This window comes from Brachyhypopomus gauderio, chromosome 5, assembly GCF_052324685.1.
Source record: "Brachyhypopomus gauderio isolate BG-103 chromosome 5, BGAUD_0.2, whole genome shotgun sequence".
Lineage (NCBI taxonomy): Eukaryota > Metazoa > Chordata > Actinopteri > Gymnotiformes > Hypopomidae > Brachyhypopomus > Brachyhypopomus gauderio.
In genome coordinates, this window is record NC_135215.1 from 18,945,323 (window position 1) to 18,962,505 (window position 17,183).

At 42.5% G+C, this 17,183-nt stretch overlaps 1 protein-coding gene across 7 annotated transcripts in view; it reads left to right on the forward strand.

The window, feature by feature from the left end:
* The window catches only part of LOC143514701 (RNA-binding motif, single-stranded-interacting protein 3-like), a 131,251-nt gene extending 119,714 nt beyond the window's left edge, over positions 1 to 11,537 (forward strand). For 6 of the 7 annotated variants that reach the window (XM_077006221.1, XM_077006224.1, XM_077006220.1 and 3 more), the window contains 2 exons: positions 3,120 to 3,238; positions 4,830 to 11,537. In XM_077006221.1, coding sequence (XP_076862336.1) covers positions 3,120 to 3,238; positions 4,830 to 4,833 — 123 coding nt within the window. In that variant the 3' untranslated portion in view covers positions 4,834 to 11,537. Of the gene's footprint in view, positions 1 to 2,522; positions 2,565 to 3,119; positions 3,239 to 4,829 lie in introns of those variants that run through there. The other variant, XM_077006226.1, reaches the window with a different exon arrangement.
* Positions 11,538 to 17,183: the final 5,646 nt, after the last annotated feature.

The following is a 17,183-nucleotide window of genomic DNA, read 5'->3' on the forward strand; positions in this document are numbered from 1 at the left end:
GAACCATATGAATTAGGAATGGGATGTCACTTAAGCTCATATATGAGTCAAGGAAGGTGAGCAAATACATTTGGCAGTATAGTGTATGCATATTTAAAGGTTTTAAGGAGAGAAAAGGTAGTTACAATACCAGAAGGTAGCATAACAGATGTTCAGGGCAGCTACAAGTACCTTGGAATCCCAAGGCAAATGGGAATCATAAACAAGCCACAAGGAAAGCAGCTACAGCCAAACACATAAAGAGAGTGAGACAAATACCTACAGAGAGTGAGACAAACCCAGAGAACTCAGCTGAATGGTAAGAAGAAGATCCAGGCTATCAACACCAACACTCCACCAGTCATCAGACATGTATGTGCCAAGTATGGGCTGGTAGTCAAAGTGGGACACTCCCCCGAAGGTGGTGGAAAATGACCTAAGATCCTGTGGGACTTCCAGATACAGACTGACAAAATGGAGTGAGACTGTCACAGTGTGAGACTGTCACAGATTGGGACTGTCATAGAGTAAGACTGTCACAGATTAAGACTGTCACAGAGTGGGACTGTCTGTTAGACTGTCACTGAGACTGTCATAGAGTGGGACTGTCACAGAGTGGGACTGTCAGTGAGACTGTCATAGAATGAGACTGGCATAGAGTGAGACTATCATAGAGTGAGACAGTCATAGAGTGGGACTGTCAGTGAGCCTGTCACTGAACTGTCATAGAGTGGGACTGTCAGTGAGACTGTCATAGAGTGAGACCGTCATAGAGTGGGACTGTCAGTGAGACTGTCACTGAGATTGTCATAGAGTGAAACTGTCACAGAGTTGGACCGTCAGTGAGACTGTCTCAGAGTGAGGCTGTCATAGAGTGGGACTGTCAGTGAGACTGTCATAGAGTGGGACTGTCACTGAGATTGTCATAGAGTGGGACTGTCACAGAGTTGGACTGTCACAGAGTTGGACTGTCGGTGAGACTGTCACAGCGGTTAAGGAACTGGTCTTGTGACCGGAGGGTCGCAGGTTCGATCCCCAGACCTGAGGCCATGACTGAGGTGCCCCTGAGCAAGGCCCTTAACCCTCAATTGCTCACTTGTATAAAAATTAGATTAAAATGTAAGTCGCTCTGGATAAGGGCGTCTGCCAAATGCCATAAATGTAAATGTAATGCAAATACAATGATTCGAAGGGGGAAAGGGAGGGGGAACACTAACACACATACAACACACATCCAGGGAAACAGGGGGAACTCACCGCGGGGGCCTGCTGGGAGGCCTGTAGACTCCACCCCTCGCCGCTGCTCATTGGCGGATGGTACAATATTCAGCCACCGCAGAACGTGATGGAGGTGGATTTAAAAAAAAACCCCCATTAATGTCTGCCAAAATCCAGATCCAGAGTGCTAAAAATGTAGAAATTACGTCAACTACAAAATGCGACATCAGTGGTATATGGAGAAAGCTGAACTGTTAAACACATTGATTTGTACATCATTTAATGTGACTATTAATCATTAGCGATAGAATAGTCGGCGACGTTCCTAGCAAATTAGACTTAACGTTACCTCAGAAAAATGCTCAACTATTTCAAGGTCCACCTCACCTTGAAACCAATTAAAAATGAGACCGAATTTGAGTAACTAGCTATGTCGCTAGATTATGCTTCACTTAAATTTTCTTCCTCTGTGCCCCGTTTCCATCTTATATTGTAGAATCATCCAACGATAATCCGCTCAAAATAATAATTTGGCAGGCAGATGTAAAATAATCCAGGTAGCTAGCTAGCCACCATAGCTCGTAGGCTGACCGACCGTAATGTCCATCGTCAGCACACTCACTGAAATTTTCAAACATGACCTGAGAGGCGCGAACAGTTGTCATTGGTCAGTTTCCTGAATGACAGTCAGATTAACCAATTATGGTTAAAAACAACATGTTGAGCTCACATCACGTTTATGCCCCTAGCCTAGAGATAACGATAATGTTTATATTTAATTGGTTGTTCAAGTTGTGTTTTCATTCCAGTATGTAACTATAGGCACACACATTTTTAAGTTTAAAAGCCTGTTCTATTACAATGTACGTCTACCAGTATCGGAGTTCATCTGTCTCTCAGTGTGTTACTAGTTATTTCCTTGGTTATGTTCAAGTATAGACCCAGTGTTTAGAAATGTTTCTTTTAAAAGTCCAGCACCCAAACAAACTGTCATTTTCTGTTGCCATTGACTGCACAAGAACAATGAGAACTGACATCAATAGAGATGGAACAATCAACAGAAATCTCCTACAGCCATTACTAGTTACATACTTTAGATATGCCAATGTAAAAATCTAATGTCTGAATTAACATTGGGAAGTCACTCTTCATTCTGTAGTCATCATAAAAATGAGCATAATCATGATTTTCATTTGCAGAAATGTTTTTTTTTTCGTCAAATCAATTACCATCACGTTCTGTAGCAAATTAATATGTCCGAACCTATATATTTTGTTCTGTGTACATTTTTCTCCTGAACATCAATGGATCCTCTGAATTACGAGGACGCCTAACAATCAAAATACGAGTCTTGATACATGTAAGCTAATACTATGAAAACCCCATTCATTTCTGACATTGAAAATCTGTTTAAACCAGTAGTGCCAAACAACTAAACACATCGCCAAAAGACATTAGATAATTAACGTTAGTTAATAAGATTTTGATTAAAATAACAGAGAAAAAAACTTTTTTGTTCTTACAGACATAAACCTTTATATAATCAACCAAATGTTTAATTGCAGATAATTGCAGTAATTGTACATGAATCTGTATGTAATTTAAGAAAGCAGAAAAATACCGTATAAATAATACTGTATTTTTTCTGTAAAAAAAAAAAAAGAAAAGTGTGTAACTTGTAATTATTATCATAATACTTAAAATAAATTTTATTTTGTCAAATTACAAATAATGTCTGTAATTTTACAAAGTTTTGTATATAATTGGAAAAAAAATGTTAAACTACACTGAAATATTTACAGTTATTTTCCATAAAATTAGGATTTTTTTTTTTACAGTGCTGTGTTCAGGGTCTGGTGACTAAATATTTTGCCTACTTTGTTCAGGGTCTGGTGACTAAACATTTTCCCTACTGTGTTCAGGGTCTGGTGACTGAGGCCTCGCCACAGACAGTTGTGTCATCACAGGACATCAACACACCACAGCAACAGATTGCAGTAGAGACAAGTGACCACATTCCACCATACTCCTACAACTCCAAGTATGTGGTACACTCATACTCTACAATAACACCATACTCCTACTAGTCTAAGTATGTAGTACACTCATAATCTACACTAACACCATACTCCTACCAGTTTAAGTATGTAGTACACTCATACTCTACACTAACACCATACTCCTACCAGTCCAAGTATGTAGTACACTCTGTGAGACTGTAATCAGTGCCAATACAATAGATAGGCCTGTGTTGAAAAAATCGATTTTCCGATTCAGAATCGATTCGCATATGATGATCTGATAATCGATTCGTACGTCCAAAGATCGATTTTTTAGTGAACTTTTACCCCCGCCTCGTCACTGAATTCAGGCAGGCGTGCTTGGTCTAACTAACTGTAAAACAACATGGCGTCGGACAGTGCCAGTAACGACAATAGTTAAATCGGAAATCTAAAAGCAGAAGGACAGTTTATCCAGTGTCAGTGACTATTTACAGTTAGTCCATGTCACTGATAGTTTACCCAGTGTTTTTACAGTTTAAAAAAGTTAAAAATGTTCATGTAACGTTGGGCGCAAGGCGATGGACGAGACAGAATCCTTTGCACTTTCCAAATCGTTACGTTTATTACATTTACCGAAGCGCAGACAGCGCACATAAAACACGTTTACATAGAACATGTGTGACTCAAACAACGGCGAGCACAGGACGCTGCGCGAACACACAAACCCCACGTGACGAGACGAGCCACAGGTGAGACGGACTATCACAAGACGCACCCGCACCCACGGAGATCTACAGACGCAGACGAGTAGTCGCAGACAACGTTAACACACGCCCAAAAGGGAGGGGTCGGGGACCGTAACATGACAGTTCTGTTCTTATATTCGCACTTTAAAGAAAAATACACGATTACATTTTATACTTTCAGTTTATTAAGTGTGAGCACTTTTAAAATAAAAATGCATTTGGTAGCAACAGCTTTTGGGTGAATTCTTAATTATTTCAATCATAATAATAATGCACTGGTTAGTGTCCCATAGGAGTCCACTGTTGCAGACATAGACACCTCAAAGATGTCCTCTGTTTATTGTCCTGTTTATTACCTTTCTTGAAGGTAGATTTATGATAACCCTTTTCACCAGTCTTCCAGCCATCAGTAACTACCAACTACTAGTAACTATTTGCTGATTAATATCGATATAATACTAGTTTTAACATGTTGCTTCTGTACATAGTCAGGAAACAGCTCAAATACATTTTTAATAACACTAAACCCCCGAATTGGATCGAATCGATTAAATCGGATTAAATCGAAATAAATCGATTCTTAATCTTCAGAATCGGAATCAGATCGATTCTTGGAATTTGAATCGATACCCAGCCCTAACAATAGATATCAACTGTACATAGCAAGATATCTTAAACGTCTGCCTTTCTATGTCATTTTTCTAAACAACACCTAAACACAGTGTAAAGTCAATATTTTTAGGCATAATTAAATGTACCTTGTTTTTTGTCTCATTTTTAGTGTTGAACTTGTAGTTTGATGTGATATGATACTGACTGCTCTTCGTTTGTCCTTGTCTGTCCTCGTTTGTCCTGTGGGTGGTGCTGTTTTCCTTCTTTCCAGATAGCATGTGGACCAGGTGACTGTACCAGTGGCACAGATGCCTTCTGGGGCAGGACATTAGTGTTAAGGATGTGAGAAACGGCTTGCAGGTCATGAACTCATTTTTTTTCAGCCTGGATCTGACAAAAGATGACTGACTGGGCTATGGACCCGACCAAGGTGTTTGTGTTTCATCATGTGACCTCATTGTTGAGCTGAAGTTTAAAAAGAAAACAAAAAATACAGTTTCAAAAAAGTATTAAAAATGTTTTAAAAATTCCTAAAAAAGATAGTAGATGATGCTTATTTTTAAAGGAGTAAGAAGTTTGAGAAACACAGATAGTCTTCCTCAGATATTAAGCTACACTCATGTTTCATTCTTTTTAAGTTTAAATTTTGGTTTTATAGAGATTTATGATAAATGTTTTTCTTCAGTCTTTGTTGCCTTAATTTTGAGGACGTTGGGCACTTTTTGTTTTTGCAGTTTTTTTAATACAAGGTTCTACCTGGTGTATTGTTTTCAACAAAGAGTGATTAAACTCATTGACACTAGTGCTGAAAAAATTCAGCTGCAGAGATTAAAAAAGAACAATCAAATATGCTGTACAGATTTATCCTCAATTTCCTGGACTTCATTGGAAGGACATGTTGGTCGTTCTCATGCTACTGACTGACGCTTCAGGAGGAAGAAGGTTTCCACTACAGATCAGATCAGGAGGAAGAACGCTTCCACTACAGAACGCGCTTCCTGACTTCAGAAGTTCTCATCATCTAAGTTCATGCAGGTTGCTGCAAATGTTTATCATCATGACTGTAATTGTCAAATTTGCCATGCTTTGCTTCGTCAGTACGATTCAGTAGATTGTTTTGCTTTTTACACTGTGGCACAATAGAAAGAAGAAAGATATAAAAACATGACCACAATGATGAAAACTGTTGTAATGGCAAATGTAGGTGATGTAGGAGCTTCTGTCTTAAAACAAACACTGCAAAGCAATAGAAGAAATTGTTCACAATTTCTGCACTTGATTGAATGCAGCCAGGGGATGGATATTTTATACCAAAGATGAAGCTACACTCTGGAGCAGGCTTTCTAGAACAGAAAGCCTTTCTGAAAACAGAAGGTCTTCTAGAACACAAAACTTCAAGAACAGAAACTTTTTTTCTGAAGCAGAGGCTTTTCTAGAACTGAAAACATTTTTAGAACACAAAGCTTTTCTGAATAGGAGGCTTTTCTAGAACGGAGATCTCTTCTGCTGCTGAGCCTTCCTGTTCTAATCCTCTTCAGTTTGGCTGATGCTGTTCTTGTTGCTCTTGATGTAGATGATGGTGTTGTTGCTGTAGCATTAGTTCTTGCTGTTTCTAATTTTGAACTTTGCCCTCTACTCATAGTTTATTTTACCCCCCCCCCAACACTATCTTCCTATTTCTCTTTTTATTTCTTCTTCACTCCAGTCTCCCATGTGCTTTGTGATTTCTCCATGGTGGCAAAACAATAATGAACAAGCATTAAAAACAATGACATTAGCAAAAAGCAGAAGACAGATAGGCAGACATCAGGGTCACATGACAGGATCAGGGTCACATGACCGTGTCGTATATGATAAAACCAGTTCAAGCATTCATTTATGAAAGGACCATCCTAGTGCATGACTGAATTATAGTCCTCTGGTGTTATGTTTCTTCTATATTTCCTGTAATTGAACCCAGATGTCAGTTCTGGTGGTTCTGTATCTTTTTATTCTAGCAGAGGTTTGAACAGTGTGGCAGCGTTTCATTCACATGACTCCATATTTAGTTTTGAAGGTCCTTACATGGTCCTCAGAACCACATCAGTACAGTCTCAGGACCACAGAAGTACTGTCTCAGAACCACAGAAGTACAGTGTCAGAGTCTTATCAGTACAGTCTCAGAACCACATCAGTACATTCTCAGAACCACAGCAGTACTGTCTCAGAAACTTATTTTAATGTTACCTTGCTGTAACATTCTTTGAATACCTTGAATAACACAGTTAATAGCATATGCATTAACATCAGTCTGATAGCATCAGACTCATTACTGACACAGCTCTCATTACTGACACAGCTCTCATCTGTATGAGCTTTCTGACACAGCTCTCATTACTGATACAGCTCTCATTACTGACACAGCTCTCATTACTGATACAGCTCTAATTTCTGACACAGCTCTCATTACTCATACAGCTAATTACTTATACAGCTCTCATCTGTATAAGCTCTCATTATAAGCTCTGACACAGCTCTCATTACTGACACAGCTGTCGTAGCCAACATAGCCCTCATTACTGAAATAGCTCTCACTACTGACACAGCTCTCATTACAGACATAGCTCTCATTTCTGATACAGCTCTCATTACCACTAGAGTCATTTCTGTCCATCAGACCACACAGTTACTCTCGTTACTACTCTTTGCTCTCATTACTGGTTTGGTCATTTCTGTCACACTCCGAGAAATATCTATTGGCACTGCAGTTGTTTCAGTTGCTTTCTCTTCATTACCGTCATGCCGCGTCCTCCTCGGTGGAGTTTTTTCTGGAGATCTCAGCAGTCCCTCCCCATTGGTCCTCAGCACAGTCGTCTGATGCACCAGAACATCAAACAGCTGCATGGAGAGCGTCTGTACATGGCCCTGCGTGGCAGCCCAGGAGTGCAACCGCACACCAGAGCTGCAGGCTTAATGGGGCATGGCAGTCCAATTTGTTTCCACTTAAGGCTGTTAGGGGTTTATCCGCTATCTCATTAGCAGCTAGTTTTGTTAGTGCAGACGTGTGTATGTGTGTGTGCGTGTGTGTATGTTCATATTCAGAGATGCTGATGTATGATTTCACTACAGATTGTATGATTAGCTTTTCTTCTCTTGCAATGTGGGTACTGTAGTTTGTTCCTGTAAAGCATGTTAGTTTTGATACACTATAGGCTGTACAGCAGTATAAAATGATGTTTAGTGTGTTCTGTTTGCACACCCATCCTCACTCTTTTCCCTCTGTTCACACACCCATCCTCACTATTTTTCCTCTGTTCTTGTTTATTTTGATTTATGTTTTTGTTTATTTGTCTGAAGGCTAAATCATGCTGTGGGTGGAGCTCATTAGTTTGAATGATCATTTTATTAATATGTGTGTATCCTGTTGGGGGTGGAGCTGTAAATTTGACTGACATTTCATTTTGTTACTGAATGCTGGATCATGCTGGGGCGGAGCTATATGCTTGGCTCTGTCTGCTCTGCTGGCTACTGGAATATGTTTCTTTTCTTAAAACTGTTTTTTGTCCTCTTAAAATTTGTTTAATACATCAGACCACACAGACACATCAGATCACACATGACACATCAGATGCATCAGCTACATCAGGCCAAACACAACACATCAGACACATCGGACCACAAAGACATGGAATATCAGACTACACACGACACATCAGACACTTCAGACCACATAGTTGCAACAGTTGAGACCACCCACACATGAGACCCAACATGACATATGAGACCACGCAGACTACGCAGGGCAGTCATGGCCTAGTGGTTAGGGAACTGGTCTTGTGATCGGAGGGTCGTGGGTTCAATCCCCAAACCTGAGGCCATGACTGAGGTGCCCCTGAGCAAGGCCCTTAACCCTCAATTGCTCACTTGTATAAAAATTAGATTAAAATGTAAGTCGCTCTGGATAAGGGTGTCTGCCAAATGCTGTAAATTATTATTATTATTTATTATAACACAAACATCTGTCACACAGGCATGGCACATCAGAACACATATAACACATGACACATCAGACCACAGAGACGCTACGCATCATACATATAACACATGACACATCAGACCACAGATGCATGGCATATCAGAACACGTACAACACAGGACACATCAGATGTATACAATGTAAAGGTTCCTGACAACCTTGTGTCCTTGTCTCTCCTCACTGCCGTTCCACTCTCGCTCCTACGGACATGAACAGGTGCTTGCAGCACGCTGGCTGGGCCTGCTTAATACACAGCCTATTATAGAGCTCATCCTGCTCACACAGACACACACACAGACATGCATACTCAATCACACATGCGCACACACACACACACACACCCATGCATGTAACCCATATGAAGTACAGTATAACATATGGACTATAACCCTCATATGGAGTATAACCAGTGATGGCTTAGTTACCTTCAAAAAGTAATCCGATTTCGGATCACTCTTTTTAAAAGTAGCTTAGTTACTTTACTGATTACTTGATTTTTAAAGTAAATATGGTAGATTACCCGTTACTTAGTACATTCAGCAGCTGCCAACGACAAAATGACAATCGGTTTTGCCAATACTCACTTTATTGGAAGTGCATTTTTAACAGTAGCAATCTCCTGACATTACGTTTGTGTTGCTGCGTGGTATTATTTGTAAACGTAGTAATACAAGAGAACTGTTCAGTCAGATAGCTATTTGTTGTGAAATGAAATGCAGTTACAATTTCACATCAGCCTACATTCCAGCACTTTTCAAACCTGGAACATAATGCAACATCAAAATTTGTCAGGTAAATGTTCCTTGTCCTGTTTTGAGGGGTGTTTCTTTATACTACCACATATCATTTCGGAGCACACCACAAAGAATGTGACGCGTCCAGTATAAACGCGCCCGCCGCTGAATAGTGGCATGAAAAAATAGCACCTCCTGAATGACATTATAGAAATTACACAGCACTGAACAGTGAGCAGGGTATCTGGTTCTCCTGGAAAAGAAAACACAGATCTGTCACTGCTCACCTGTGCCTGCTCACCTGTCACTGCTCACCTGTAGCTGCTCACCTGCTGTAGCTGCTCACCTGTCGCTGCTCACCTGTAGCTGCTCACCTGTCGCTGCTCACCTGTCACTGCTCACCTGTAGCTGCTCACTTGTAGCTGCTCACCTGTAGCTGCTCACCTGTCGCTGCTCACCTGTAGCTGCTCACCTGTAGCTGCTCACCTGTCACTGCTCACCTGTCGCTGCTCACCTGTCGCTGCTCACCTGGCTCTTGATGTTTCTTGGTGAAAACTTGTGTGCTGCTATACAGTGATATACAATATGAGACAAGCTGTATGTGGTTGCCTAGCAACAGTATGACTTTTTTGCCATGTGACTGCCATCACAAAATGTGTGGTATTTCTCTGTGTGGACCCACCTGTGATCGGGTGTTATTGCACCCACTGGTTCGGTGTCAGTCTCTGTGTGTGTGTTTCTGTGTTTGGACAAATCATACACATATTCTTTAAGTGAAGAATGTGTTCTTAAAGTTAGGAGTTCAAAACAAATGCAGCTTGCATTCAATCCTTTCACAACAGTACTTAGCTGAGCCATTTAAAATTTACAAAATTCAGCAGTCATACTTATCCAGAGTAAAGTATAAATGTTGCCATTTTGCCATATTATCATAAAGTTGCCATATTGCCAAGTGTGATTTTCACACCAATCAGAATTTGTCCTCAGCATTTAGCCATCTGTGCAGTGAGATCTCACACACACACACACACACACACACTAGTGATCAGTAGAGGGCTGTGGTGCACACACACACACACACACTAGTATTTACACGTGCCCAGAGTGGACAGCAGCCTTAGCCCAGCACCCAGGAAGCAGTTGGGCTTAGGTGTCTTGTTCAAGGACACTTCAGTCATGGCCTGGCACCTGGGAATCAAACCCACGACCCTCCAGATCTGGACTGGGCAATCGTAGATCCTTCACCTGGCTGTTCTTCAGCCAGTCTCCAGTTGGTCCCACGTTGGTCTCGCATTGGTCCTGTGCTGATCCCATGATGGTCTTGTGCTTGGGATTGTTGTCCTGCTGAACGGGGCAGGTTTATAGGGCCTTATGTTCCAGCTGTCTGAAGTGGGTTGCGGTGAATCCATCTCTCCATCTCTCCTTGTTCAGTTCCACAGGTGTTTGGCCCCTGCTGAGCTCCCCACCATGAAGCTGCCCCACACATCCTTCACTGCTGTGATTGGGTTGGATGAGGAATTGATAGTGAGCTCTGATGCTTTTTGCCAAACTCCAGTCATGCTTTCACGTGGGTTTTCTTCAGTAATGCTTTCTGTCTAGCTGCTCTCCCATACAAGCCAGCTATAGGCAGAGCTCTCGATCCAGAGCTCTCTTGGTCCAGCTGTGCCCAACACGCATTTTATTTAGAAGCGTGTCCCTGTCTTGTCCAGTACCTTGTCTCTATCTTGTCCAGTACACTGTCTCTGTCTTGTCCAGTACCAAGTACCCATTTTGTCTATTGCATGTCTATAACTTTACATCTAATTCCCTTACAATTCATTTTGACATTGTTCTGTTCTAGTCCCAGTCTGAGCAATGGTGGTAGACATACAGTAAATGTTTTGTCTAGAAAAGATTGCCTTAACCTTTAAGAATGACTGTGTCCTTGTTAACACCCTGTCTCTCACCTGGGTCAACGTGCCACCTTCCTATTCCTATTCCAACAGACTCGCTACTAATGGGTTTTGGATTGGTACCTTGTATTTGACTTTGCCTACATACTTTTGGTTGATCTAAAATTGCCAGTGGAAGGAGACATGAGGAATAACAAACAAACAGACAAATCATATTGCTTGATCATCCTTCCAGACACAGACACACACACACACACACACACACACACACACACACACACACACACACACAAACACACACACCCCACACACACACACACAGTTTCATTTTCAAATAGTTAATTTTGAAAGCATATGACGGCACAGATATCACAGTAGTGGAGACAGAGCGGATAACATTTATCTGAATACTCTTTCAGTGCGTTGAACACTTTGAAGCATTCCCAGCTGTCTCTTATACAACCCCACAGTGTGACTCAAGAGGTTAAAGGTCAAGTCCCTGGTTCTTGTTGCTGTTTTCTGACACGCAGGTCTCCTGCACCCACCTGCACCTGTGTGGAAAGAAATGATGACATTCCAGACTGCAACAGCTACCACCTTATTATACACACACACACACACACACACACACACACACACACACACACACACACACACACAGACCACCAGTGAACTGGCATTGCAAGAGAAATGTGTGAATGTAAAAATAAAGGAGAAATCTGGCTAGCAACAGACACAAATGAGAACATGGGCTTGTGTACTTTTGTTTGCTTTGTTTTCTCATGTTTCAGCTTCTTTGTGAGCACAGAAAAGAGTCTCTTTCTGTCAATGAAACTCAGTAGAACTTTTGTTTTTAAAGTTTTTTTTTTTTCAAAATGCTTTCAATAAAAAAATTTAAATGCTTCAAATGTGAAATTTCAATGGATATTTATTATAATTAATATTGTTGTTGTTATGATAATTATTATTATGTGCCAGTAGAACTCTCTCATGCCTAATATACAATCATGCTAATATCTGATTCCTGGGTTTGATGTCCATTGCATGTTAGGTTGATTGGTGTGTGTAAGAGAGAGAGAGAGAGAAAGAGAGCAAGAGAGAGAGAGTGTGTGTGTGTTAGGTTGATTGGTGTGTGTAAGAGAGGGAGAGTGTGTGTGTGTGTGTGTGTGTGTTAGGTTGATTGGTGTGTGTAAGAGAGGGAGAGTGTATGTGTGTGTGTGTGTCCTAGAGCTTGTGTAGGGTCAGATGACCAACAGGTTCCACAGGCAAACTACATGGTGTTTTGCTGCCACCTACTGGAGAATTCAAGCACCAGCACACTTCTGACCACAGGTGACTTTGATAGTGACCAGAGGCGGTCTTTGCATAGAGGCGTTGCTAGGCAACTGCCTTGGTCCCGTTCCACTGCAGCCCACTGTAGGGGCCCCCTGACTAGCTGACTTATTTCTCGCCTATTAATGTTGATGGGCCCCCTAGCTAAATTCACCTTGAGCCCCCAAATTGCTAAGTCCGCCACTGATCATGACCCAGTAATTCATATGTGATCTGCTAGTGAAAGTGCAGTGTGATCTCATGATTTCCATGATGTCAGAAATATTCCCTATTGTGTACATGAAAATTATTTTAAAAAACCCAAAATAGACTGGAAATGAATACATACACTATATTGCCAAAAGTATTCACTCACCTATCCAAAATATTGGAATCAGGTGTTCCAATTACTTCCACAGGTGTATAAAATGAAGCACCTGGGCATGTTTTTACAAACATTTGTGAAAGAATGGGTCGCTCTCAGGAGCTATGTGAATTCCAGTGTGGAACTGTGATAGGATGCCACCTGTGCAACAAATCCAGTTGTGAGCTTTCCTTGCTCCTAAATATTCCACAGTCAACTGTCAGCTGTATTATAGGAAAAGGGAAGTGTTTGAGAACGACAGCAACTCAACCATGAAGTGGTAGGCCATGTTAATTGATGGAGGCCACATAAACTGACGAAGCAGGTTCAACGGATGCTGAAACGCATAGTGTGAAGAGGTTGCCAACTTTCTGCAGTCAATCACTACAGACATCCTAACTTTATGTGGCCTTCAGATTATCTCAAGAACAGTGTGCAGTTAGCTTCATGGAATGGGTTTCCATGGTCGAGCAGCTGCATCCAAGCCATACATCACCAAGTGCAATACAAAGTGTCGGATGCAGTGGTGTAAAGCACATCGCCACTGGTATGGCAAGCCGTTTTAACTTTTATTCCTATTTTTCTTGATATCAAGAATTGAATTCTTACATGTAAAAATGAAATTTTTGATATCAGGAAAGGAATTCTTACATGTAAAAATTTAATTCTTACTAGTAAAATATATGATGTGATATTTCATGACTTTTCCAATTCATTTTGAATGGGGGAAACATTTTTACATTTTTAAAATTTTTACTAGTATAAATTAAATTCTTACATGTAAAAATTGTATTCTTACATGTACATGTAACGTCTGGCGCAACGTCTCTTTCACTTTGCAGACGTTACGTTTTATTACAATTACCACAGCGCAGACAGCGCACATAAAACACGTTTACAATGAACATGTATGACTCAAACAGCGACGAGCACAGGACACTGCGTGAACGCCCATTAAATAGACAAACCACATAAACCCCACGTGATGACGAGACGAGCCACAGGTGAGACGGATTATCACAAGACGTAGCCACACCCAGAGATCCACAGACGCAGACGAGTAGACGCAGACAACATAAACACACGCCCAAAAGGGAGAGGTCGGGGACCGTAACGTGACAGACTCCCCCACCAAGGGCACTACCCGTCCCGAGATGCCAACAGGACCATGTGCCCCGAACCCACATCGATGGGCGCAGTGGCGGACTTAGCAATTTGGGGGCTCAAGGCGAATTTAGCTAGGGGGCTCATTAACATTAATATGCGAGAAATAAAGCGTGGTTTATGCTTGACGCGTCGCAAGCGGTGCGAGGGGTCGCAAGCGGTGCGAGGGGCCGCGCGGCGAAAATGACGTAATCGCTGTGGCTCCATCTGTGCGTGAGGGCACCTCTCGAATTTTGTAACTTCGCGCGCGCCGCACCTCAGCGCAATGAACAAAGTCATGTTTGCTGGGCTCATAGACCTCATAGTCCTGTTCAATATTTCTCAGCACGATAAACTTAAGTAAGTTAAATATTTATACATATACTCGAAATGATTCGAAAGAATTAGCTTTTAATCACATTATTTAATGGTGGTTTATTTTCAAAACGCCCAATCTTAACGTCTTCACGTTCTCTCATGTTTCGTCCTGGAATTACAATACAAGAGAACTGTTCAGTCAGATAGTCATTTGTTGTGAAGCGAAGTAGTTATAATTTCAAGCATTTTCAAGTACTTTAGCCTAAATTCCAGCACATTCAAACCTGAAACACAAAGCAACATTAAAATTCGTCAGGTAAATGTTCCTTCCCCTGTTGTTGAGGGGTGTTTCTTTATACTACCACATATAGTTTCGGAGAACACTGCACACGGAACGTTTAAACGCTTCCACCGTGCGCAGGGTCGCACGAGGTGGGCGGAGTTGCGTGCTAAGGTCACTCGCGAAAGTATAAACCAGGCTTAAGTTAGCTAGTCAGGGGGCCCCTACAGTGGGCTGCAGTGGGAGGGGCCCAAGGCAATTGACTAGGAACGCCTCTATGCAAAGGCCGCCTCTGGATGGGCGGATTCGAAGCGCTCAGTCCTGCGTCTGGGAGATGACCGCCCTCGGTGTGGAGTCTGCCACGAACAGCTCAGAACACCCTCCCTGAGAAGACAGGGGAAAAGACGTTGGACACACACAATGGGACATTCACGAACACACAAACAGGAACATTCACACACAGAGGCGAGAGGGAGAAGGGGATTTGGCAGACACACAGGAATAAACACGAACACAGGCACAGACAGACACGTGAACAGAGCCAGGCTTCGCGCCTGGAGGCGAGCTGCCAGTGGGGAGAACACGAGAGCTACGGGAGCTGCAGGCGCTGCGGTGGGCGGTCCTCTGCCCGCCCTCGCCGCAAACCCTCCACTGGGTGCGGCACGGCTGGCGGATGCTCCTGCAGCCCTCTCGGTGGGCACGCTACCGGCTTCTGTGGAAGCTCTTGGGGGGCGTGCCGCGGGGTAGGTCTGCCGACCCTACCTCTCTCTCTCCTGGACCACAGAGGGGAAATCCCCCTCCGCCTAGCATTCGCTCTCTGGACCTGACAGTGGGAGCGTCGTCCTCGACCTCCATCTCCTCCTCACTTCCCAGGCTCCAGCTCATGGGCTCCTCCGGGCTGCCACCCATGGAGTAGTCCATGACGCTTCCCTCGGAGCGTTCAGGGGATACACCCTCTTCCGGAGTCCTTCTCCCCTTCACGGTCCCGGCAGAGTACTCCGAGTGGAGCGAAATCCCCTCCTCATCTTCCTCTGTAAACAGCTCGCTGTCCGTGTACTCGGTAAAAGCCAAGCACACGAAAGGGGGACGGTCTTCTTCCACCTCGCCCTCACCGTAGTACTCGGTGGGGGCAGAGCATATGGAGGGAGGATGGTCCTCCTCCTCTTCTTCCTCTTCACCCTCACCATACTCCACGGTGGGGGCGAAACACACAGAAGGGGGATATTCCTCCTCCTCTTCTTCCTCTTCACCCTCACCATACTCCACGGTGGGGGCGGAACACACAGAAGGGGGATATTCCTCTTCCTCTTCTTCCCCTTCACCCTCACCGTAATCTACGGTGGGGGAGGAACATACAGAGGGAGCATGGTCTTCTTCTTCTTCTTCCTCCTTGCTCGGAGAGTCCTCCCCCTCGAACTCGCTCTCTGGGGTCTTCTCCGTAGAGCAGAGCTCGAGGGAGCCTACCCGCAGTGGCGAGAGGTCTCGGGAAGGAGAGGGGTGTCGCTCCCGCCATATTCGTTCCGCGGCCTCACTGAAGCATTCCGCCATCTCAGCGTGGGAGGCTTCCCGAGCCTGACCGGCCCGGGTGGTGTAGCCTGGCATTGTCTCTGGTCAGCTCGTCGTTCTGTAACGGCTGGCATAAGGCGACGGACGAGACAGAAATCCTCTTTCACTTTGCAGACGTTACGTTTTATTACAATTAACACAGCGCACAGTGCACATAAAACACATTTACAATGAACATGTATGACTCAAACAATGACGAGCACAGGACACTGTGCGAACGCACATTAAGACAAACCACATAAACCCCACGTGATGACGAGACGAGCCACAGGTGAGACGGATTATCACAAGACGTAGCCGCACCCATGGAGATCCACAGACGCAGACAAGTAGACGCAGACAACGTAAACACACGCCCAAAAGGGAGGGGTCGGGGACCATAACATGAGAGTAAAAAAATAATTTTGACATGTAAGAATTCAATTTTTACTAGTAAGAATGCAATTCTTACATGTAAGAATTCTATTTTTACTAGTGAAAAATCAGAAGTGAATTTCATACATGTAAAAATAAAACTTTTTCTAGTAAAAATTTTATTACTAGTAGAAATTGGATTTTTTATGGAAAGCCGTTTTAGCTTTTATTCCTTTTTTCTTGATATCAGGAATTAAATTAATACATGTGAAAATACAATTTCCACTAATACAAATTTAATTTTTGATAACAAATTAAATTCATTCAAGTAAGAATAAATTTTTCACTAGTAAAAATGTTATTTATACTAGTAAATATTTAAATTCTACTAGTAAGAATTTAATTATTACATGTACAAATTATATTTTTTGATATCAACAATATAAATTGTACTAGTGAAAATTATATTTTGATATCAAGTATAGAATTCTTACTAGTAAAAATGTAATTATTACATGTTTTAATGTTAATTAGCTTGATTTGCATGTGGATAAAAAGGCGGAGCTAGTTAACGTTTGCGCTTTTCTTAAAGAGACCACATCAAGTATTGTCTTGTTTTCAAAAAAAGTACAGCTTGCTCCTTTCTTC